Source organism: Ornithorhynchus anatinus, chromosome 7, assembly GCF_004115215.2.
Source record: "Ornithorhynchus anatinus isolate Pmale09 chromosome 7, mOrnAna1.pri.v4, whole genome shotgun sequence".
NCBI classification, from domain to species: domain Eukaryota; kingdom Metazoa; phylum Chordata; class Mammalia; order Monotremata; family Ornithorhynchidae; genus Ornithorhynchus; species Ornithorhynchus anatinus.
The window spans coordinates 43,114,581-43,140,103 of NC_041734.1; the positions used below are offsets into that span (position 1 = coordinate 43,114,581).

At 44.8% G+C, this 25,523-nt stretch overlaps 1 protein-coding gene across 4 annotated transcripts in view; it reads left to right on the plus strand.

The window, feature by feature from the left end:
• The first annotated feature begins 4,135 nt into the window (after positions 1–4,135).
• Positions 4,136–25,523, plus strand: part of FARP2 (FERM, ARH/RhoGEF and pleckstrin domain protein 2) — a 117,781-nt gene continuing 96,393 nt past the window's right edge. For 3 of the 4 annotated variants that reach the window (XM_029068760.1, XM_039912481.1, XM_039912482.1), the window contains exons 1-2: positions 4,136–4,197; positions 15,720–15,951. In XM_029068760.1, the coding sequence (XP_028924593.1) occupies positions 15,748–15,951 (204 nt within the window). In that variant the 5' untranslated portion in view covers positions 4,136–4,197; positions 15,720–15,747. Of the gene's footprint in view, positions 4,198–5,000; positions 5,021–15,719; positions 15,952–25,523 lie in introns of those variants that run through there. The other variant, XM_039912480.1, reaches the window with a different exon arrangement.

Here is a 25,523-nt window from a genome sequence, read left to right on the forward strand (position 1 = left end):
ACCCCTTCTGTTCATATCTTTAAACCCGGTTGCTTCCCCTTTCCTAAAATTTCTTTTAATGTCTTTCTCCCCGGCCAGATTGAAATACTCCTTGAGGGCCAGGATCATTTCTATCATAAAAATAATAATGATACTTGTTAAGCGCTTTCTATGTGCCAAGCACTGTTGTAAGTGCTGGGATAGGTTCAAGTTAGTCATTCATTCATTCAGTCTTATTTATTAAGTGCTTTGTGCAGAACACTACACTAAGCACTCAGGAAAGTACAATACAGCAATAAAGAGCGACAGTCCCTGCCCACAGAAAGCTCACAGTTTAGAGAGGGGGGATAAGTATGGAATTTAAGCACTCACTTTGTGCCAGCCACTGTACTAAGCACTGGGGTGGATACAAGCAAATCAGGTTTGACATAGTCCTTGTCCCATGTGGGGCTCACAGTCTCCATCCCCATTTTACAGATGAGGTAACTGAGGCACAGAGACATGAAGTGACTTGCCCCAGGTCACACAGCAGACAGGTGGCGGAATCAGGATTAGAACCCATGACCTTCTGACTCCCAGCCTGTGCTCTATCCACAACACCATGCTACTTTAGTCCCTGTCCCGAATAGCGCTCAATTTTTAATCCCCGTTTTACTGACTTGTACAAGGTCACACAGCAGACATGTGGCGGAGATGAGATTAGAACCCATCACCTTCTGACTCCCAGGCCTGTGCTCTACCTCTAGTGTCTTCGCCCAAGTGCCTAGTACAGTGCTGTGCACACGCAGTAGGTGATCGATGAATCCTGTTGCTTGATTGAACAACTGCAGTTAAGCAATCTTTTTAATCTTCATTCATTTAATGTCACAAAGAAGTATTTGAGGAAGAGTAAATACAACCTCTCTCCTCCCGGACAAGGAGAGCACTTGAAAATATATCTAACCCAGTGGCTACGAATAATCCTTTCTTTGTCTTTGACCGGTTTCTTTCAGTTGAACCTTTTGTGACCGGAAAAAGAGTGAGGGTTTGAGGCAGGATTTTTGTCCCAGGGTGTAGTGCTTGTAATTTTAGAAGGTTGCTATTTTTCCTTTTCTTAATTGTACAGAGGGTAGGAAATGGAGCCAAAGGAAAAATGTTCAGTCGTTGTATGTGTAGCGGGAGATGCCGTTTTGCGGTGTGAGGAAGGTAGCTCAACTATATAAAATGAATCCAGTGGCTCCGTTCTAGCCTGTGTCCACTGACGTAGGATGTCTTCTTCCTCCATCACTTGTCCGCTGTGCGACTGGGCCTCGGTTGCCCCGTCTGTAAAATGGGGATTGAGACTGTGCGCCCCACGTGGGACAGGGACTGCATCCAACCCGATTTGCTTGTATCCATCTCAAGACTTAGTACAGTGTCTGGAACATAGTAACCTTTCAACAAATCCCATTATTATTATTATTAATAAAGGAAGCCTGCCTGAGCCCCTAAAATACCCCACTACAGGAGACTTAAGTGTTCAACAAATACCCTAAGCCTAAAAATAATTATTATTAATAATGATTCCCTCCTCTAGACTGTGAGCCGTTGTGGGCAGGGATTGTCTCTATTGTTGTACTGTACTTTCCAAGTGCTTAGTACGGTGCTGTGCGCACAGTGAGCGCTCCATAAATACGACTGAATGAATGGATTAATGAATTAATAAAGGGAACCTGTCTGAGCTCTAAAATGCCCCATTATGGGGTGGGGGGGAGGAGAGAGGGAGAGAGAGAGGGAGGAGATTAGAGACAGAAGGAGAGAGAGAGAGGAGAAAAGGGGAGGGGAAGAGAGGAGAGCGAGATTAGAGGAGAGGGAGGAGAGGGAGAGGAGAGAAGGAGAGAGGGAGGGGGAGAGAGAATGAGGGAGAAGGAGAGAGGAGAGGAAGGGGAGAGAGAGAAAGAGAGAGGAGAGAGGGAGTGGGAGAGAGAGAGATGGGAGAGAGGAGAGAGAGATTAGAGAGAGGAAAGAAGGGGAGAGAAGGGGAGAGGAAGGGGGAGAGAGAGGGAGAGATGGACAGAGAGGAGGAGAGAGAGATAGAGGGAGAGATGGAGAGAGGAAGAGAGGAAGGGGAAGAGCAAGGAGGGAAGACAGAGGGAGGGGAAGAGAGGAAGGGAGGGAAGGAGAAAGGGAGGAAGGAGGAGAGATAGATGGAGAGAGAGAGAGAGAGAGGAAAGAGGGAAGACAGAGGGAGGGAGAGAGGAAGGGGGAGAAAGAGGGAGGGAGAGACAGGGGAAGGGGGAGAGAGAGGAAGGGGGAGAAAGAGGGAAGGGATAGAGAGAGGAAGGGGGAGGAGAAAGGGAGGGAGAGAGGAAGGAGGGGAGAGAGAGGAAGGAGGGGAGAAAGAGGGTGGGAGAGAGGAAGGAGGGGAGACAGAGGAAAGGAGAGAGGAAGGAGGGGAGACAGAGGGAGGAAGAGAGAGGAAGGGGAAAAAGGAAGGGAGAGAGGAAGGAGAGGAGACAGAGGAAGGGAAACCAGGAAGGGGGAGAAGGAGGAGAGACAGAGGGAGGGAGAGAGAGGAAGGGGAGAAAGAGGAAGGAAGAGAGGAAGAGAGAGGAAGGGGGAGAAAAACAGAGGGAGGGAGAGAGGAAGGGGGAGACAGAGGGAGGGGGAGAAAGAGGAAGTGGAGAGACAGGAAAGGAGAGAGGAAAGAGGGAAGACGGAGGGAGGGAGGGAGAGAGAGGGGAAAGGGGACAAAGAAGGAGGGGAGACAGAGGGAAGGGGAAGAGAGAGGAAGAGGGAGAGGAAGGAGGGGAGACAGAAGGAGGGAGGGAGGGAGAGAGAGAGGAAGGTGGGGGAGAGAGAAGCAGCGTGGCTCCGTGGAAAGAGCAAGGGTTTGGGAGTCAGAGGTCGTGGGTTCCAATCCTGCCTCTGCCACTTGTCAGCTGAGTGACCTTGGGCAAGTCACTTCACTTCTCTGTCAGAGAAGCAGCGTGGCTCAGTGGAAAGAGCCCGGGCTTGGGAGTCAGAGATCATGGGTTCGAATCCCAGCTCTGCCCCTTGTCAGCTGGGTGACGGTGGGCGAGTCACTTCACTTCTCTGGGCCTCAGTTCTCTCATCTGGAAAATGGGGATGAAGACTGGGAGCCTCCCGTGGGACCACCCGATGACCCTGTATCTCCCCCAGCGCTTAGGACAGTGCTCCGCACAGAGGAAGCGCTTAACAAATACCAACATTATTATTATTCCCTGTGCCTCAGTTCTCTCATCTGGAAAAGGGGGATGAAGACTGTGAGCCCCACGTGGGACAACCTGATCACCTTGTGTCCCCCCGCAGCGCTTAGAACAGTGCTCTGCACATAGTAAGCGCTTAACAGATACCAAGATTATTATTATTATTATGATTCTTGAGGGAGGAAGGAGAGAGAGTGCGCGTGCGCGGTGGGGGCCTTCCCCCCCCTCCACCCCCCCGTGCCCTCCCCGCCCCGTCCCGACAGCCAATCAGGCTCCGGAGAGCTCGAGGGCGGGGCAGGGACTAGCCACGCCCCTCCGCCCTCCCGGCCAATGAGGGGCCAGCTCAGGGAGGGGGGCGGGGCCTCTCCCTCCGGCGGGGGCCGACAGCCAATCAGGCTCCGGAATGCTCGTTCCAGGGGGGCGGGGCCGGGGACTAGCCACGCCCTCCTCGGCACTCCCAGCCAATGAGGGGCCGCCCCGGGAAGGGGGCGGGGCCAGGAGGCGGGGCCCGAGGAACTCCCCCTCCCGGCGGGGGCCGACAGCCAATCAGGCTCCGGAACGCTGCCCCCCCCGCCCCCGGGGGGGCGAGACCGGGAACTAGCCACGCCCATCTCCCCTCCCTGTCAATGAGGGGTCGCCCCGGGGAGGGGGCGTGGTCAGGAGATGGGGCCCGACAGCCAATCAGGTTCCGGAACGCCGGTTCCGTGGGCGGGGCCGAGGCCTAGCCCCGCCCCCTAGGCACTCGCAGCCAATGAGGGGACGCCCCGGGAAGGGGGCGGGACCAGGAGGCGGGGCCCGGGGACCTCCCCTCCCCGGCGGGGGCCGACAGCCAATCAGGCACCGGAACGCGAGCTCCAGGGGGCGGGGCCGGAGTCCCGCCACGCCCCCTTCTGCACTTCCAGCCAATGAGGGGCCGGTTCGAGGGGGAGGGGGCGTGTCCCGGGTCGGGGGGCGGGGCCCGGAGCGGGCGGGCGGGGCCGGCCGGGCCCAGTTGGCAGTTGGGCGGCGGGAGGAGCGGGCGCCGGACACGGTAAGAGACGCCCTGCCCTTCCCTCCCCCCGTGCCGAGCACTGTGCTGAGCGCTCCGGAGAGGACCCTCTCCTCCCCTGCCCTCTCCCCCGCTGGGCCGTCGTGCTCTGCACATACTGAGCGCCCAAGGGATACCATTCGCTTAGCAGCGCGCTCTCCCAAGCGCTCAGTACGCTGCTCTGCACCCACTAAGCGCTCTAGAAATACGATCCGATTAATATTGCAGTCTCCCAAGCGCTCAGTACAGTGTTCTGCGCCCAATAAGCGCTCTAGAAATGCGATCTGATGAATATTGCTCTCCCATAAGCGCTCAGTACGGTGCTCTGTATCCAGTAGGCGCCCAAGGAATACAATTCAATTAATATTGCAGTCTACCAAGCGCTCAGTAGGGTGCTCTGCACCCAGTAGGCGCCCGAAGAATACAAATCAATTAATATTGCAGTCTACCAAGCACTCAGTACAGTGCTCTGCACCCACTAAGCGCTCTAGAAATACGATTCGATATCGCGCTCTTGTAAGTGCTCAGTATGTGCTCTGCATCCACTAAGCGCTCTAGAAATACGATTCAGTATTACTCCCCCAAGCGCTCAGTATGGTGCTCTTTACCCTGTAAGCGCTCAAGAAATAGGGTCAATTAATATTGCAGTCTTCCAAGCACTCAGTACAGTGCTCTGCACACAAGTGCTCAGTAAATGTGCTTAAATATTGCACACTTGTTTTGCTGTCTCCCCTTTTTAGACTGTGAGTCCACTGTGGGGCGAGGATTGTCCCCATCTGTTGCCGAACTGTACATTCCAAGCGCTCATTACAGTGCTCTGCACACGGTAAGCGCTCAAAAAATAGGATTGAATGATTGACTAGACGATTCCTGGCCCGCTGCGGCCGATGGACTCCCGCCCTTCCTTCCCCAATTGTCCCCTTCCTGGTGGGAGTGAGGCCCGGGAGCAGACCGGGAATGGGGGGCGAGGGGGGGAAAGCCATCAATCAGTGGTATTTGTTGAGTTCTCCCTATGTGCAGGGCACTGTATTAAGCGCTTGAGAGTGGACGGTGCCAGACAAGTGCTTAGTACAGTGCTTTGGGCACAGTAAGCGCTCAATAAATACGGTTGAATGAAGGCATGCCCCTCCCGGCCCACAAAGAAAAATGGGCTTTGGTTCAATGCCAGGGGACAGGGCGACCTCCCCGCATTCGTTGTCGTATTTATTGAGCGCTCACTGGGTGCAGAGCACTGTACTAAGCGCTTGGAATGTACAGTTCGGCAACAGATGGGGACAATCCTTGCCCCGCAGTGGGCCCACAGTCTAAAAGGGGGTGACAGCAAAACAAGTAGTCAGGCATCAGTCCCATCAAGATGAACAAGATGAAGCAGCGTGGCTCAGTGGAAAGAGCCCGGGCTTGGGAGTCAGAGGTCATGAGTTCGAATCCCAGCTCTGCCCCTCGTCAGCTGGATGACTTGGGGCAAATCACTTCACTTCTCGGGGCCTCAGTTCCCTCATGTGTAAAATGGGGATGAAGACTGTGAGCCCCACGTGGGACAACCTGATGACCCTGTACCTACCCCAGCGCTTAGAACAGTGCTCTGCACATAGTAAACGCTGAACAAATACCAACATTATTATTATAAACAGAATCATAGATTATAGACAGATCATTAATAAAATAAATAGAGTAATAAGCAGCCCCCCGGACCTCCGGAAGGGGGGCGCGCCCCTCCTCTGCCGTCTCCCCCCTCACATCCTTCCCTGGCTCCCTTTCCCCTCCCCCCAAATTCCCAAAACATCCCGCGTCCTGCTTGCATTTGCAATCGGGAGAGCATTTTGGTGGCTTTCTCTTTGAATTTCCTTTCAAAAGAAACTACGCTGAAAATAGCTCACAGCGGCCGAGCCCTTCTCCCTGCCCCCGTGCCGGCTCGCCCACCCCTATAGACGGGAGAGCCGTGGTATGTATCGAGCGTCGACTATGTGCGGAGCACTGTGTTAATAATGTTGGTATTTGCTAAGCGCTTACTATGTGCCGAGCACTGTTCTAAGCGCTGGGGGAGATAACAGCCCCCGTGAGGCTCCCAGTCTTAATCCCCATTTTACAGATGAGGGAACTGAGGCACCGAGAAGTGAAGTGATTTGCCCCAGGTCACGCAGCTGACAGGTGGCGGAGCCGGGATTAGAACCCATGACCTCCGACTCCTAAGCCTGTGCTCTTTCCGCTGAGCCATGCTGTACTGAGCGCTTGGGAGAGGAGAGCCTAGCGGAGTTCCCTGATGCGGGAGGTTCTTCTCCCACGTCGGACCCCGGCTCCGCCTGAGACGTACCATCTGTTCGACAGCTGCCCCGCAATCCTGGTAAACAGTTGAGAGGGATGGGGAAAAATGGCATTTCCACCTCCCGTGTTCGACGGAAGCTGAATCAGAAGGAGAGACAAGGTTAATTGTACAACTTTTCAAAGAGCCCGGGCTTGGGAGTCGGAGGTCATGGGTTCGAATCCCGGCTCCGCCGCTTGTCAGCTGGGCGACTTCGGGCAAGTCGCTTCACTTCTCTGGGCCTCAGTGACCTCATCTGGAAAATGGGGATGAAGACCCGGGAGCCCCAACTGGGACAACCTGATAACCTTGCATCGCCCCCAGCGCTTAGAACAGTGCGTGGCACATAGCGCTTAATACCATTAATGTTATTACTTTTTGCTGATGAAGTGAGGGAAACAATCCCAAACTTGGAGGCACATTCAGGAGAATTAGTGGACGTGATCCCTGTCAGTGCATCAGGCGTATTTATTGAGCGCTTACTGCGTGCAGGACACTGTACTGAACGCTTGGGAGAGTCCAGTGCAGTGGGGTTGGTACAGTCCATCCACGAGTGAGTAAAGTCTAGCGGGAAGGGACCGTATTTGGATAAATAGCAGTGTATTTCCCAATTTTTGAAAGCCTCGTGTGGCTTGTTTGGGGCAGAACACTGAGTTTCTTACACTGCGAGGTTAAACTTCTTTTTAAGACAGTAAATGAGTTTCCACGCAGAATTGATGCTAGTTTAACGGCCATTAAATGTTCATGTTTGCAAGTTAATATTTAAGCATCAGTTTAACTCATTAAGCTGTCGAAGGAGATCCTCCCAGGAAATCAGTGTTATCGGCAAAACTCTCACTGTGTGGTAGAGGGGATGGAGGTAGTTGGGCTCTAAATATGGTGTAGAATTCAAGAAATATTTTAAGGGGTGGGTGAATCCGTTTATGCGGTGGGTGCTTCTTGAGGTTTGGCACATTGTACCTTGAGACATTCCTGCCACGCTCTGGGGAAAACTACAGGGAGAAAATATCCAGGTCTCAACCTGGCCGTTTACTTGGGGCTAACATTACCTCATCCCAACTTTTCCAATGACTTTAAAATAATAATATTCCCAAATTTGTATGCACTTTCTTGTACTTGCTTCCATTTTTCCCTTGGAACAGCTCTGACGGGTTTGGGGAAGCCGTCAGGGGGGTTTCCACGGTGATGTTAATCCAGAAAGACTATTAAATGGGGCGAGTTTAAATAAGACTTTGAGGAAAAGAATTAGGAGAAATTAAGTGCGTTAGGTAACATTCCCTATTCAGGATTTACCTAAAGCCAGAATAGTCGAGTCTCAAGTACAGAGCTTAAGACGCATTTGTAGTAGAGTGTAATTTGTACCGAATTGACTTAAATTTCTTCTCGCCTTTGTTTTTCATTATAGCAATAAAAAATATGAAATGTATATAAATACTGTTCATATTTTAATGTTTTTCCAGGATTATGTCCCCAGCCTAAACCTTTCTCCACATGATGTGTTAGTTATCCTACTTTCTCAAGTCCCCACTCTATCTGTTCCACCTCCTTTCCTCTGAGCAAATGATATAAGCCCATCAATGGGCAGGAATTGTCTCTATCTGTTGCTAAATTGTACATTCCAAGCGCTTAGTACAGTGCTCTGCACATAGTAAGCGCTCAATAAATACTATTGAATGAATGAATATATAGAAAATATATATTTTGAATATATATTATGAATATATAGAACAATTACCTTCCAAAAGTAAACCAACAGATGGAATCTCTGAGAAGCAGCATGGCCTAGCGGATAGAGCACAGGCATGTTGTCAGATGGACCTGGGTTCTAATCTCGGCTGTTCTGTGGCCTTGGGCGAGTCACTTCTCTGTGCCTCAGTTGTCTCATCTATAAAAAAAAAAAATGTGAGCCCTATGTGGGACATGAACTGTGCCCAACCTTATTAGCTCGTGTCTACCCCAGCGCTTTGAACGTAGCCTGACACGTAGTTAAGAAATGCGATGTAAAAAAAGAACTCTAGAAATAGGGCCAGTGATGAAATATTGGAATACAGGATCTGAAGCTGGAAAAGGAGGAAAATGGCAGCACTCGGAGTAATAGCTGTCACCTCACTAGCCCCTGGTAACTCAGAGTTTACCTGATTGTGTTGGAGTGTTTCAAGGACCAGTGGTTAGGAGGGAGAATATATATCCTACCACCAGCAGTTGTTTTTGCAGTTGTGATCATTTGGAGTGAACCATCCAGCCTCTTGCTCGGTCCCTCTGTGGTCAGAAAAGGGGCCCTACTGTATTTTCATGCACACACACACTCATGGATACAATGTCACCGTCTTTTTAAAAATCATCATCAACCTCATCTTTTTTTTTTTTTTTTAAAGTTAAGCCTTTATTATGTGCCAAGCACTGTACCAAGCTTTGGGGTAGATACAAGATAATCAGGTTGGTCACCCTCCACATCCCTCATGGGGCATTGTTGTATTGTGCTCTCCCAAGCACGAAGTATAGTGCTTTGCACACAGTAAGCACTAAATAAATGCCATTGGTGATGATGCTTGTCTCACAGTATTAATCCCCATTTTACAATGAGATCATTGAGATGCAGAGAAGTTAAGTGACTTGCCCAACGCCACGCAGTAGGCAAATGGCAAGGATAGGATTAGAACCCAGGTCCTCTGACTCACCGGTCCACTTTTTCTCACGTTCGGACCAAAGGATCTTAGTACTGCTGTCCCAGAATTTACATCGAAATGGATCTTTGATTTCACATCCTTTTTGCAGTTTTTAAATTAAAGGAATGTAATTCTCACATCTCCATAAATACCAGTGCGGTTGTACTTCCTCTTGCTGCCTGAGATTGGTGCAACTGGAGCATACTATTCCCTGCTTCCTCTAGAAAACATAATTTCTCCTGTTTGTCAACAGTGAAAACACGGAAGTTACTAGAAATGAAGTTACTAGAGATGAACTCCTTTGATCTAGCTCCCCTCATTTATCGATGAAGCACTTTAGTTGAAAAATATTGCGATTAGAAATTGGGAATGAAGTCTTGAATCAGAATCTTAACCAGATCCTGACGGGAATGAGGGGTGAGTGGAAACCTCGGGAAGGGGATTGAGTAGTTATTCAAATCTCAGAAGCCTGAAGAATTGGGCCATTGGGAAGTCAGGGAGATGGGAGTTCAAATTACAATGTGGAAATGTGTGTGCTTTTGAAGAAGTTTTCAGGTTTGTTCTATTGGGATACAAATCTCTCTAGTATGTGGTTACACTCTAAGCACCTGAAGTGATAAGGGGTTCTTTTCTTCACTCAGTTGTATTTATGGAGTGTGCAGAGCACTGAATTAAACACTTGGGAGAAAGTACAATATAAGGGAGTTGGTTGACATGCTCCCCGTCACAGTGAGCATAAAAGTCTAGAGGACTTGGTAGTTTTTTTAAGCGGGTGTGTGTATTATAACATCAGTACATTCATAAATATAAATATAAAGATACTATTCAAGTGTTGGATTTAACCCAGACTGGAGGAAATTAAATATTAAAGTCAATTTTGAAAACGCAGTGAGAGATAGGTAGGGAAGGGAAAGCTAATGCTTAGAGAAGCAGCCTGGCCCAGTGGAAAGAGCCCGGGCTTAGGAGTAAGAGGTCATGGGTTCTAATCCCGGCTTTGCCACTTGTCAGCTGTGTGACTTTGGGCCAGTCACTTCACTTCTCTGTGCCTCAGTGACCTCATCTGTAAAATGGGGATGAAGACTGTGAGCCCCACGTGGGACAACCTGATGAACCTGTATCTACCTCAGTGCTTAGGACACTGCTCGGCACATAGTAAGCGCTGAACAAATACCAACATTTACATTAATGCTGTTTGTATTCCTGAGTGATACTATCAAGACTGGAAACACTAAAATGATACAGATTTGAATTTTGGGTCCGGACCAATTAATGGAACTTGTACTAGAGTGTTTAACTTTTATTTTTGTTTGAAAAACTCTCTTCTTTCCATGCAACACACTCATTATTTTCACATCATGAAAAAGGAGGTTGCCAATTTTATGTGGTTTATTTTTATTTTAACTATATTTGGGGGCTGCCCAATGCTTTAAATTTGCTTAGGAGTCAGCAAAAGTTGCAGATGTTTTTTCTATCACAAGGTAGAATAACGTTGTTATTTTTCCTTTCCTTCACCCTCAATGCTGTTTTTTATTTCATTCATTTTTTCCCCAAGATCCTTTTAAAAAATTGCAGTTAATTTACATAATAATTGTGGTCTGCGTCTACCAACTCTGTTGTATTGTACTCTCCAAAGTGCTTAACACAACTCTTTGCGTTCTCTAAATGCTCAGTAAATACTTTTGATTGATTGATTATTTAAGTGCTTAGTAGGTGCCGGCACTCTGCCTTCGGGTAGATAATGAGGTCAGATCCAGTCTCTCCCACCTGGGGCTCACGGTCTAAGTAAGAGGGAAAACGTGTATTTAACCGTTGAGGAAACTGAGGCCCAGAGAGATTAAGTGATTTGCCCAAGGTCACACAGCAGGCAGGTGGAAGAGGCAGGATCAGAACCCAAATCCTTTGACTCTTGGGACTGCACCCTTTCCACTGAGCCATGCCGCTTCCCCTCTTCTAGTTACATATTCTTCTGTTTCCTTAATCACTCAGTGGCATTTATTGAGCGTTTAGTGTGTGTAGGGCCCTGTCCTAAGCGCTTGGGAGAGCAGTGTCAGTAGATGCATTCCCTGCCTACAAGGAGCTTAAAGTCTAACTTTCACTCCTACATTTGGAATTTCCAATCCTACATTTGTTCTTCAGAAGTTCAGGGGTATGATTATCATTTTAATGTTTGCAAGGATTCTGTATGGTGTTGATCAGTGATGGGCTTAGAGGGTGGAGGGGATGTTTTTTCATTCATCGAGATTCCTCATCCGAGAGGAATGTTAGGTACCCTTTGAGACTACAACGTTCATTTTTCATTTTAGTTTTCCCGCAGATACAGTCCACCAAGTTGCTCGTACTAGAAGTCAGGTTTTTTTCTTTTAGAATTATAATAAACAAATGGCAGTGCTGGAAATCAGGGGTGTTTGAGTGCTTTCTGTAGGCAGGGCACTGTACTGAGCATTTGGGAAAGGACAATCCAGTCGGTAGTCATGATCCCAGCCCAAAAGGAACTTAGAGTCTAGTGGGGGAGACCAGTAATAAAATAAAATACAGATATGGGAAGCAACAAAATATGAAGATATGAATCTTAGTTCTGTAGGGGTGAGTATCAGAGTGCTCAGGGGGTATAGACAAGTGCGTACTTGAGGTTAATAGGAATCAGTTGTCTTTATTGAGTGCTTACTGTGTGCAGTGCCCAGTACTTGAGAAGCAGCGTGGCTCAGTGGAGAGAGCCCGGGCTTGGGAGTCAGAGGTCGTGGGTTCTAACCCCTGCTCCACCGCTTGTCAGCTGTGTGACTTTGGGCAAGTCACTTAACTTCTCTGTGCCTCAGTTACCTCATCTGTAAATGGGGATTAAGACTGTGAACCCCCCAAGGGACAACCTGATCATCTTGTATCCCCCCCCAGTGCTTAGAACAGTGCTTTGCACGTAGTAAGCACTCAACAAATACCATTATTATTATTAGTATTATTATTATTACTAAGTACTTGGGAGGGTACAGTACAACAGATACATTCCCTCCCCACAACAAGCATACAGTCCAGAGAGATGAGGGAGAATTGGAGGAACAGCACGACGTAGTGGATAGAGCATGGGCCTGGGAGTCAGAAGGTCATGGGTTCTAATCCCAGCTCTGCCGCTTGTCTGCTGTGTGACCTTGGGTAAGTCACTTCCCTTCTCTGGGCCTCGGTTACCTCATCTAGAAAATGGGGATTGAAACTGGAGCCCCATGAGGGACTGTGTCCAACCCGATTTACTTGTGTCCACTCCAGCGCTTAGTACAGTTCCTGGAACATAGTAATCACTTAACAAATACCACAATTATTATTATTGTTATAATATGAGGAAATGAGAGGCTAGTCAGGGAAGGCTTCCTAGAGGAGCCACCGTGAGCCCGTCTTTTAGATTGTGAGCCCATTGTTGGGTGGGGATTGTCTCTATCTGTTGCCGAATTGTACATTCCAAGTGTTTAGTACAGTGCTCTGTACACAGTAAGCACTCAATGAATACAATTGAATGAATGAATGAATGGGTAGAAGGACTTTGAGGATGGAGAGAGTCTGTTGGCTAGGAAAGAGAAGGGAATGTCCGGCAAGAGAGGAAGTGTGAGCAAGGGGTGACAGTGCGAGAAATCTGGGTTCAGTTAGATGAATCTTGGGTCAGTCATGAACGTGATTTCTCTTGGATTTTTTTTCATGGAATTTATGTATTTTCACATTCAGCCCCCCTTTAGACTGTAAGCTCCTTTTGAGCGTGGGAAGTGTCTACCAATTCACTGCACTCTCCCAATCATTTAGTAGATGGTTCTGCATGCAGTAAACGCAGAAATCAAGGCACAGGAAGTAGGTTGGTGTTAGGGGAGTGAAATGTGCTGGCTAGGTTCTAGTGGGAGAGGAGTGAGGATGGAAAGAATCGATTGGGTAAAGACGATGGTCAGGGCTTGTGCTTGATAAGGAGCCGGATGGGCAACGACTGATGGGCTTTGAGGAGTGGGGAGGTATGCACAGAATGATTTTTTTAAGGCAAATGATCCAGGCCGCGGAGGGGAAGCTTGCACTGGAGAGGGGAAAGCCTGGGGGAGGGGAGGTCAGCAAATAGGCTGATTGGGAGTAGTCAAGGCAGGATATGACAAATGCTTGCACCTAGGGGTAAATAGGATCATCAGGGGAGTCTTCCAGAAATTCTGTGTAAGCATTTCCTGCAGCAAGAAAAGCCCGTTATCCTTCAACTGAGGCTGTGGAATGACTAAGAACAGCTGGGAAATTATGTCAGAAATTGCCCAAGTTGCTCTGCTCTTGTTGAACTGTGGTGGTAGTTGTTATGGACTGTGATATCATGTTGTTCGTAGAGGTTTCCTGAGTCCATTTATCTTTTTTGATATGTTTGTCTTTTTGTGTGTGTTTTTGTCTTGCCTCAGTTAAAAAGTAAATGGTAATTGGAGAAAATCTTATTACTTTCCATTTCTTCTGCTTTTCCTAATTCTAAAATGAATTAAGTATTAAATTGGGCATTCATGCCCAATGAGGTTACTGTATGCAGATTAACAACTTCTCTGAAAATTATAGATCAGTCAGGCAGAGCTGCTCATTAGTTTGCTATTGTTTTAATGAGATGTTCTTCCCCTTGGTACTGTTTATTGCCATTGTTCTTGTCTGTCTGTCTCCCCCGATTAGACTGTAAGCCCGTCAAAGGGCAGGGACTGTCTCTATCTGTTGCCAATTTGTACATTCCAAGTGCTTAGTACAGCGCTCTGCACATTCAATAAATACTATTGAATGAATTGGTTCATTTTGTCACGTTGAACTAAATGCATATTTTTTACAGTTGCCTCATATTAAGAATTCTACCTGATGTTTTTGCCCAGAATGAAAGTTATGAAATTGGTATAGATTTATTATTAGGGGTAGGTTGGATCAACTGAAGTATCCAGGGAAAAACGTTGCATCAACTGAAGCATCCAGGGAAAAACTGCAAAACAAATTTTGAGATATGTTGAGATGGGAAAGTTCTCTTATACCGTGCTCTCCCAGATGCTTTAAAACAGCACTTAAACGCTCAATAAAAAACACTGATTGAGGAAGCAGTGCCTCTCATTCTCTCTTGCGCTCCTTTTTCATACCCATCTGATCCTTTGCTAGCTAAGTGAAAAAGTAGCTTTAATTAAATGGAGATCTTTGTAGACTTTGGCAGTGGAGAGAATCAGTCATAGTGGCAGGGGGAAAAGATGGAACTGAAGAGAGTCTTCATGAGTACTTCAGAGTAGATATATACAAAGAGCACGGATACATAAGAACTAGAAAGTGTCAGAAATGAAAACAAATGGATTCTGACTAATTTCGCTGTAAGTGGCTAGAGCTATATTTGTCAAATGGAGTATTACTTCATTCAGGAATAGGCCAACTGTTCTCTATCATCAAAGCTGTTTTTCCTGAAACCTTAAAGGACTAAAATCTCAGCAGGGGGTTCTTAACTATTATTTATTAGACCCCCGATGTACCGGATTTTGTACGTTTTCAAAGACACCCAATACATTTAATTCTTTTATGTTCTGTAAATATTTTCCTTTCTGTTTTAATTTGCTTCGTTGCTTAATTGCCGACTTATTTGACTACTCATTATTTTGCCAATTTCACTGTTATGCAGCCATGTTTCGATTCAAAAGCGCAAATATGAGCACTCCTAAAATTTAGCAGAGAAAAGATTGGCGCATGTAGTTAGCTTATGTGTCCTAGTAAACGATGAATGTTGGCAGCGGGGGGAATGGTGGCCCAGAAGAGCTTGCCAGAGGGCTACAGAGGTGGGAGGCCAGGCTCTGCTGGTCTCTCTCTTTGGCACACCAGATGATGTCAGGTTTCTTCTTGCCACTCCTCCCTGACTGTCTCCTTGCCCCGCTAATTCTTTGTCTTTTAGGATTTGTCAGGGGTTGCAGTCTGATGAATGTTGATCGGTCAGAAACTTTGGATTGGGGCACTGGAGCCTCCAGTGCATAATAATAATAAAAATTATTAGTAATTGTGGTATTTGTTGAGGTATTGCTATATTCCAAATACTGTACTAAGTGCTGGGCTAGGTACAAGATAATCAGGTCAGACACAGTCCCTGTCCCAAATCGTTCTTAAAGTCTGTGTCAGAAGAAGAAGTATTGAATCCCCATTTGATTAGTGATGAAATGGAGGCCTAGGGAGGTTGTGACTTGCCCAAGGCCACGTAGTAGGCATGAGGAAATGGAGGCCCAGGGAAGTTGTGACTTGCCCAGGGTCGTATAGTAGGCATGAAGAAATGGAGGATTAGTGCAGTTGTGACTTGCCCAAAGTCACAGAGTAGGCAAGTGGTTGATCCAGGACTAGAACCCAGATCTCTTAACACCAGTCCTTAGTACTTTCCACTCCGCCTCACTGCCCACAGGCCTAATATAGCAAATGGTAGGTGTGTTTGTCAGACCTCACAAGAATGAAAGTAGTTTTAGAGCAATTTGTGCTCCTCAGACGTATTTTGTAAAAATGATGTATTCTATCTGCGTGTTGTCACGTAAAGACTATTCAGTCATAGGTCGTGTTTTTTTTTCTTCCCATTTTAGTAATTTGTCCATTGCTTGATGGTGAAAAATGGGGGAAATAGAAGGAACATACAGAATATTGCAAACTCCAGGAACCCGATTAGGAGTCCAGAAAAGTCCTGGAGTTAGCACGCTGGAACCAGGACAGACTCTTTCCACAGCAGTGGCACAGAAACCTTCAAAATTGCAAGAGAGGAATCTTCAGATCAAAATAAAGTTGTTGGACAACACTCTGGAAGAACTTGACATTGAGGTAAGAAGAGGATTTAAAGATGGCTTCAAATTCACCTAGGTGATTAAGTTTTTTTTTAAGGTGCATAATTATTTGTGTGTTGAATTCTTGGGCTTGTGGAAGTTAAATGGATCATGTGGAAATTGATAACTGGAGAATTCCATTACTGAAATATTATTCCACTATTTATATTTTTTTAATTGCCATACTGTTGGAATAAAGATCCTTAGTTGTTTAGCCATTAATTGTTGCCAAACTAATGTACCAATCAGGCTATTACAGATTTACTGAATTGAGTAATTGAGAAATCAATCAGATGTATTGAGCACTTGATGTGTGCAGAGCACTGTGTTAAGCACTTGTGAGAGTACAGTGTAACAGAGTTGGTAGGTATATTCACTCCCCACAATGAGCTTTGAGAAGGAGAAATAGCTTTATCTGGAAAGTAATTTTTAGATTTACCCCTCCTTTGGGGAATTGGTAATGCATGTGTTGTTGTTTTTTAATAAGCTTCTTATTTCTTTATTTTCTTTTTTCCTTTAAATAAGTTTAGCTGATCAGTCAATTTTTATAATTCCACAAAATGAACGAGTCTGAATCTGATGAAGAGACAAGAGCTGTATGATGTACAGTAAATTAGTTTCTTCTGGAATTAAGTTTTCTTTGTCAGGGCACCATTTAGTAAAATATATTTTAAGCACTAAGTGGTATTGAAGCTTCAGAAGCTAATGTTCTCTTCAAATATATTCAGATTGCTTTCGCTGGCAGTCAGTGCCCCTTATCTGATGACTTAGGAAACACATTTGCAAGAGACTTTTTAAAGTAGTGGCTACAGTTTTCTGTAAGAATTTTAAGGTGGTGTAACTAGTTAAAGACTTAGAGGCTACTAGGGGTGAATAGCCCAGAGAATCGTGGCTACCTGTTTTCTGACCAAGGGAACTCAGTTTAAGATAGCCAAGCATAAATTCTGTAAAGCAAAAGTAACTGAGCTTGTGGGGATTATCTATTTTACTGCTCACTGTCAATCACTTCCAGATATTAAAAATGAAAGAGAATAATGATAATGATGGCATTTATTAAGTGCTTACTATGTGCAAAGCACTGTTCTAAGCGCTGGGGGGATACAAGGTGATGAGGTTGTGCCACATGAGGCACACAGTCTTAATCCCCATTTTACAAATGAGGTAACTGAGGCACAGAGAAGTTAAGTGACTTGCCCAAAGTCACACAGCTGACAAGCGGCGGAGCCAGAATTAGAACCCATGACCTCTGACTCCCAGGCCCGTGTTATAACTAGTTAAAAACTAAGAGGTTACTAGGGGTGAATAACCCAGAGAGTCGTGGCTACCTTTTTTCTGACCAAGGGAACTCGGTTTAAGAAAGGCAAGCATAACTTATTTAAAGCAAAAATAATTGAGCTTGTGGGGGATCTTTTTTACTGCTCACCGTCAATCACTTCCGGATATTAAAAATGAAAGAGAAAATACAAAGAGATGTGACCCAACACTAAGAAACTTAATCTGAAAGAGAAAGGTAGCTTCCTTCAGCGAAGTGAGTACAATTGTCTTTAGCTAACCCACCTCACCTACTCCTTGAATCAACCGCCTAACTTATTAGTAATGATAGTGCTATTTATCAAGGCCTTACTGATTGCAGAACACTCTAAAAGTGCTGGGAAAGAACACTCGAGTGGGAATTCAGCATGGTCCAGTGGCTCTCTAGGGAGTCACAATCTAAGACAGTAGTCGGGGAGAAGGGATTGGTGACAGGCACACAAGGGAAGACTAACATTCAAACTACCTAAAAGGACAAATACACAAAATAAAAGCGAAAAGCAATGGGGTGCTGGGCCTGGAGGTGCCGAATACCAGGCTCCTTGAGGTTCAGTGTCCAACAATTCCAAAAGGGACATTGACCTCTCTGCAGCAGCTGCCACGGCCCTCCCGAGGTTCAAAGTTTTGTGGGGGCCATGCGGTGTGGCTGAATTCTGTCCTTCCTGCTGGAGCGTTCCAAGGAGGATTGGGATTGATGCTCCAGCATGACGTGAGGAAGGATGTTAAGAAGAGCGTGGTGCAGTTTGACTATAGGGACAACCTTTGCTGTGAGAATTTGTTGCAACCTGTAACAGATCTGTTCTTACACATTTAAGATAAGGCAAACTTTTTTATTTTTAATAATAGCTAGAACCCAATTTCAAGCCATCCTTTTCTTACCTCTCCTAATCAGGTAAAATGTTGGGACTTAGCAAGAAGTGCAGATGTATTGACTAAACAATCCATAACCTACTTCTGAAATTCCGATTTTTGCCAAACATCTGGGTTATTACATAATAATAATAATAATGTTATTTGTTAAGCTCTTACTATGTGTAGAGCACTGTTTTAAGCACTGGGGTAGATACAGGGTAATCAGGTTGTCCCACATGAAACATACAATCTTAATTCCCATTTTACAGATGAGGTAACTGAGGCACAGAGAAGTTAAGTGACTTGCCCACAGTCATGCAGCCGCCAAGTGGCAGAGCCGGGATTTGAACCCATGACCTCTGACTCCCAAGCCCGGGCTCTTTCCACTGAGCCACGCTGCTGCAGTGAATTGGAGATAACATTTTTGGATAGGGTTCAGAATATTTGGACCTTGTCTTAAGAATTATACTTATCGCCTCTATTCATCTTTCATGCTCTTGTACTATGATTGGTATTTTGATGTAATTGCCATAGTTGGCAGAAATCCACGAATTTCAGCTGGCTGTATTCTGGGCTGTGGTGGGCTGAGTAGACTATTTAGCTAACTGAAATATTTTTCCAACATAGCATTTGTTACCTTTTCTTTTAAGGAGCCAAATCACCATAGCCAGGCACTGAGCCTTAAACTCTCTTTCTTGTAATCTGCCCTCAACTACCAATTCTATTAAAGTCATTATCCAGTCACTCTGTCCCCTGGGGCACAGTGTGTGAATTTTCAGTACAAAATGCAGCAACATACCAAATGCTTTAAGTCGATAGCCTTAGTCAAACTCTGTAGCCCGGTAAGTTTATTTGTGCATCCAAATTTTGATTTTGTTACTGTTTTTTTCTGTCGGATTGCTTTGGCCCTTATTTTTATTCTAAAAATAAGCTGTAGAAGCTGTAACAGAGAAAAGTATCTACATCAAAACATTTAGAGAAATTTTAATTATGGGATTGTAGACAATCACACGGTTGGCATTTGTTAAAATGTCTAAAATTTTTATATTTGGAAAGGACAATACATATTTCTCCTCCGTTTTTTGAAATGTTTATTTGCTTCTTGATGTGGTATGAACCCAACCTCTATAGCAAGGCACCTTGTCTGTGCTGGTGCCTTCCTTCCCTTTAGGGTATGTTTTTAATTGTTTAATATTTCTCCTTTAAAGGGAAACTAGCCTCATTATAATTCTCTACTGTAAACTAGACTTTACAAGTACCAGTTTCATTCGAATTTCTTACCTATAAAGACTTGCATATACTTATTGATTTAAAAGGAAATAGAACCATAGAAATATTACTAGAATGAAAAATTAATGAGAAACCTGACAGGATTTTGAAGGTCGATTGGGCGCTAAACAGATTGGGTATGACAGCAGTCATTCAATCAGTGGTATTTATTGAGTGCTTCCTTTGTGCAGAACAGTGTACTTAGCGCTTGGGAGAGTCCATACAACAGAATTAGCAGATTCATTCCCTGCCCATAATGAGGTGCCCACATTATTGGCATGTGAGACAGGGAGGATGATGGTGGTGTTTACAGCAATGGGAAGGTCTGGAGGAGACAGAATTTGGATGGGAAGATGAGTTCTGTTTTGGACATATTAAGTTTGAGATGTCGGTGGGACATCTTGAAAGCAGGAGAAAAAGCGAGACTACAGAAAAGGAGAGAGATCAGGTCTGGAGAAGTGGATTTGGGAGTCATCCTCATTCTGATGGTAACTGAAGTTGTGGGAGAGAATGAGTTTTCTAAGGGAATGGGTGTAGATGGAGAAAAGAAGGGGACCCAGAACTGAGCCTTGGGACACTCCTATAGTTAAAGGGTGGAAGGCAGAGGACCTGGAGAAATGAACTGAGAAGGGGAGATTGGAGGAGAACTAAGAGAAGGCAGTGTTTCAATTTTCAGTTGCTGTGATTGCCTAATTTAGTACTTGCCACTTCGGGCATAAAATTCTTTAGAGGCTGGTACAGTGAAGATTAATGTTCTAATCTTCTATGGTTTCGTAGATCCCCAAACATGCCAAATGGGCAGAGTCTGGCCTGCCTTTGGCTTGGGCTGGGTGTAACCCCCTGACTTGTGGTGGCATGAGGACTTCAGGATTCGGGAACTTACATATGCAGTGGTAACTTCACGTATTTTCGATGTGTAGAGGCCAGCGGGATGGCACCCGATGAAACATTCGAGCATGTGCAAAGATACCTCTGTGCCTGTGGTAAGCTTTAAAATTCTGAAAGCTGCAGGAGGTAGTCTCAGAGACTTGCTACGGGAAGGATGTAGGCTACCTTACCAGAGATGGAACACTTAACCGATGCCTGCCTTGAGTCAAACTCTGCAGGCCTCTCCTACATCTCCTGGATATTACTTTTGAAAGGTGACGGAGGACTCGATGTCACTGTAATAGTGGCAAAAATGAAAAATTTTTATTCTACAAATCTGAGAACTTTGACTAAATTAATTTACCATATTGGTATTTTTGTCATTGAAATTTTGTCGCTAGGAAAAGTCTGTTGGCATCTGTTATTGTCAGTCTAATTTGTAAATAGCATTAGGATTCCTTTCACATCTACCCTGCTCCCCCTAAAAAATTGCCAAGGTAATTGCCAGACCTTATAAAATTAGGGAGTTATCAGTTTTAAATTTTTAGTAGTAGACAGTTTTAGGGTGGCGGGGGGAGCCAAGGCTACCCTGTCACCTATGCCGTTGCCTCTCAATTTCATCTCATTCACATATTGCCTTTTCTGTGCATTCCAGTGCTTAATTCAAGCAAGATGAAGGTGATGAGGACTTTTTCCCTCTGTCTTCGTTGCCACATATATTCATTTTCCTGTCATTTCATTGCCGTGAAATCTTCAAATTGTTACTAGCCACAAAATAAGTGGTGTGGGTATTTTTGATTAGAGAGCATTTGCTTCCTGAAAATCCTTGTGGCAGTTGATGTGGGTCAGTATAGCTAATTTTGACTTTGCAATGTTTTAAAAAAAGAAAAACACCATTGTGACTCTGTTCTGGCTCTAATCATAAATGCCCGTTTTTCACTTTGAATGCCGCAAGGTAAAGTGGTCAAGACGTTTGCCGTGGTGGGATGGTAGAATGAGAGGTTGGGCGTAGGAGGGGCAGGCAGATTCGAACTGGTAGGAAAGACTCGATTCGGGGCTTTTTCATCCCAACAAATCCATCAATAAATCATTCCCACCTGGAACCTCTCTTCAGCTTTTGCCTAGAAGCTCTCACATCTCTTGCGCCTTGTTGGAAGCAAGGCTGAGCCCCATTGGAAGTTTAGCCCAACAAGTAAAGAGAACGAAAGCAATGGTTTCTTCCCCCAGCTAGAAAGTTGTGGCGTATGGGGAGGAAAGGCAGGGAGTGGGGAAGGCCCTCCATTGACCTCATGGAGATTGGCATCTATGCCCTGGATGCGTATATTTGAAATGGTGCATGGGGGTTAAGTTATGGTAGAGTGTTTATGGAATTTAGGTTACTTTTCTCTAAACAAAGTGTGGAGTTTCCAAATTCCTTTTGTTTTAAAACGTGCACTTTAATGTTCGGTTAATGTAATGTTGTCTGGAACAGTGCTGGGATTGTGAGTTAATCTTTTAGGCTTAATTGCTACCTTTCATGGATAAATGTCATGTCTGCTATAACTTTTAAAGAGCCTCAAACTCTTTAGTGTCATGTTTTTAGAATTGAATAAAGCTGGCATTCTTAAGATGGCTAATTTGGATAGTCAGGCATTTGTGAAATTTTGCAGTTTCTTCAGTCTTATTGTACATTTATCTCATGATATGTGTTCATATTGGGTACTTGAGTTTTTGCTTGAATAACAGAGCACTTGTATGAGCAACTTTGACTTGTTTGCCAGAGGACCTTGGAAAGCTGCTGGTAATAAAGAACTGTAGAAAGGAGCAGTGAGGCTCCTAAGAATCCCCCCCCTACAGAAACTCCTCTCCCATGTGATGCTATTAATTTCCTGAATTCTGTGTTTTTAATAGTTCCCCTTTTGTACAAATTATTTTGTGATTTTATGTGACTGTGTCCTCTTATTGATTCAGTCATATTTTTTGAGCGCTTACTGTGTGCAGAGCAGCGCATTGTGTTTGGGAGCGTACAATACAAAGATGAACAGGCACATTCCCGGCCCACAGCAAGTTTACAGTCTAGAGGGGTCCACAGGAGGCTCACAGTTTTAATTCCCATTTTACCCCATTTTGAGGTAACAGGCCAACACCTCTACCTATTCACTGGGCCTCATTCTCATCTCTCCAGCCAACAACCTCTCCCTCTCTCCCCTATTCCTGGAATTTCCTCCCCCAGTAAGCCACTGCTCTTGCCATCCTAAAAACCCTTCGGAAAGCACTTCTCTTCCAGGAGGCCTCCCGGATTTATCTCTCCTCTCTCCCCCCATATCCGCTCAAACCACCCCTTCAGCCCTTTGGTGTCACAAATCTTTTTATACTCCATTGTTTCCTCCTCCCTCTGATTTATATCAGAGTTTCTTCCCCCACTGGATTGTAAGCTCTTTGAGGGCAGGAATTGGATCTACTCATTTTGTCGTACTCTCCCAAGTGCTTTAGCACGGTGCTCTGCATGCAGAAGGTGCTCAGTAAATGCTGTTGATTGTTTAATCGTCAGCCTCAGTGTTTATTGAGCACCTGCCACCTGAGCACTCCTGAGCATATAGCGAAAGTAGACATCATGATCAGTGACCCCTCCAAGGTCAGGGATCCTGTCACTATGGCTCTTTTAAACAGTTGTGCCAGCTGCTTTTGGCAGCCACACGTAGGGAGTTCATGGTGGAGGCCTTCAAGGGACAGATCCTAGGAACCAAAGCGGTCATGGAGATGGCATTGACCATGGAAAGGGCATGGGAAGTACAGGATAACTTCTGCTGTTTTTATCTACCCTGTACTGAAGGTATCTTCTGGAGATTCCCTTTTGAAATGTGCAATTCATTCATCCAGTTCATTTAATCGTATTTATTGAACGTTTTACCATGTGCAGAGCCCACAACGCTTCTATGTATGTTTGTAGAGGGTGGGGAATGGATCTTTTATATTGTTATATTATACTCTCCCTTAGTTAGCACTTAGTACAGTCTTCTGCACACAGTAAGTGCTCAATAAATATGATTAACTGATGAGTGACGCTCCGTTGCTCCACCCTATGTATCTGTCGTTCACGTGCTAGGTCTGTCTATTCTTTTGCCCTTCTTTGCCTTTTTCTCTGTCCTCTATTCTTGGCATATTGGCCCTTTCCCTTCCAAACCCCATGCTCCAGCCTACAACTGAGCCCCAGAAAATGTCATTTTAAGTAAACTAATATTTTCAGAGCTGTAATTTGAAATTTACTTATGCAGTTTTTTGCTACTTAAGCTCATTGACTAAATAGTCTGACCTAGTCAGGTCTGATTTGTATACAATTGACTGAGTCACTGAATTCTGTGGTTTTGAGAATTGAGAACTGGCTCCAGATCTAGAAAGGTTTTTTCAGAGTCATAAAGGAAGTAATCTGGAAGCTTGTATATTAGCTTGTGACTTCCTGTGGTTTGAAAACACAGTATTCAGCATGTAGCCAGTATCCAATGTAGCAGAAAAGCAGCAAGCCCCATTAAATAAAAATAGCTTACTGATTTGTCAGGATTACAGGTGATAAATATTTAAATTCACTTTTTTAATATGGTGTATTTTCAAAATAATTTTGATGGGGAAAGGCAAAGGCATTTCCTCTAAGTAAGAATCCAAGCTAATATAGGAAGGAAATGCTTAATAGAAATGAATCAAATTTTTTAAACCTGGAAATTAGGGATATTGAATAGGCATTTAATTATCAACAGGGTAGCTGAGAGTCAGGTTTGATAAATATTCAGCCGTTTTAGAAATAAAGACTTCTTTCAAAGGAGTGAGCAGCCTAGCTAACCAGATAGGGTTTTCAGAAGCATGCAGCTTCTGTCGTTCGTTTGTTTTCTCTTGTTTTCATTTCTTCCTTGGGATTTTAGCTTACTTGGGTTTTTTGGGCAATGTAAAAGTAGGAGGATATAATGAATTTTAAATATTACTTACTACACAGGAATATTGTAAAAGCTGTATCAGTGAAAACTTAGTTTTCTTTTCTGACGAGGATGAAATAGTCAAAATTCCAGAAAGAATCATAGCCAGATGTTTGTCATTACTCCCACATGAACAACCTAAATATGGCAAATAAACTGTCTTGGAACTTATTTTTGTCTGACCTCAGCAGAGAAAGTTAGTAATTCACCATATGAAATTTGAAGAAAATACATGTTTTTAAAAAAGGAATTTAACATTTCCAGGGTGTACAGAAATTATTTAATTCTACTGTAGCTTTTTGAAACGTATTATTTTGTGTTGGTCACTTGACGTATTTCTTTTGCTCTCCTCCCCTGGAATGTGGTGGTATTGGGTGGTACATAGTAGAAATGTGGCCATTTTTATTTCTAGTCAGCAGGGGTTGTTTTTTAAACAACCAAAAACAAAACTTAAGAAACCAAGCCATCCTCTAGAGAAATTCTGTGAATTTAGAATATTCCAACCAAGGTTGGCACTAAGTAATAAGAGACTCCAGGGAAGAATTAGAGTAGATGAATTCCCAAGCCCCTTTGCATTCCTCTTTGTTAACGCGGGTAATTTTTTTAGTTGGTTGCTATTCCCACCCATGTTGTCAGGAGCCTTTCACTAATCTGTGACCATTTTGTCAGAAAGGCCAAGGAGAGGGCATGTTCAGGTGAGCTTCAGAGAGGTATAGCAGACGGTCTGGGGAGAAGAGAGAAAAGCCAGGCTTCCCTTAACCAGAGTTATCACTAACTTCTGCATCTCTGTCTCCCAAATATTTTGGGCTGGCTTAAAATAATAACTAACTTGGTATCATTTAAGCACTTACTATGTGCCAAGCCCTGTACTAAATACTTGGATGGGTACAAAATAATCAGGTCCCTTGTGAAGTTCATAGTGTTAGTAGCGGGGAGAACAGATATCGAGTCCCTATTTTGCAATTGAGGGAACTGAGACATGGGAAAGTTGAATGACTTAGCCAAGTTCATCCAGCAGCTAAGTTCTAGAGCCAGGATCAGAACCCAGGTCCCTTGACTCCCAGGCCTGTGGTCTTTCCACAAGGCCAAATGGCTTTCTCTGGCAGCTTTTCCCTGAGTCCTTCCTTAGTTTCTACTTCCCTTCCTGCCTTTCATTGGCATCTGCCATCTGACAGGGCCCTTAGGATAATGCAAGTTGTTTCATATTTTGAGCTAAAGCAGTGTTTGCACAAGTGTATAGTGAACCACATAGAGTTTAAATATTATAGGAGTGACTGAGGACCACAAATGTTTGAGCAAATTGAATTTCATTCATTCATTCAATAGT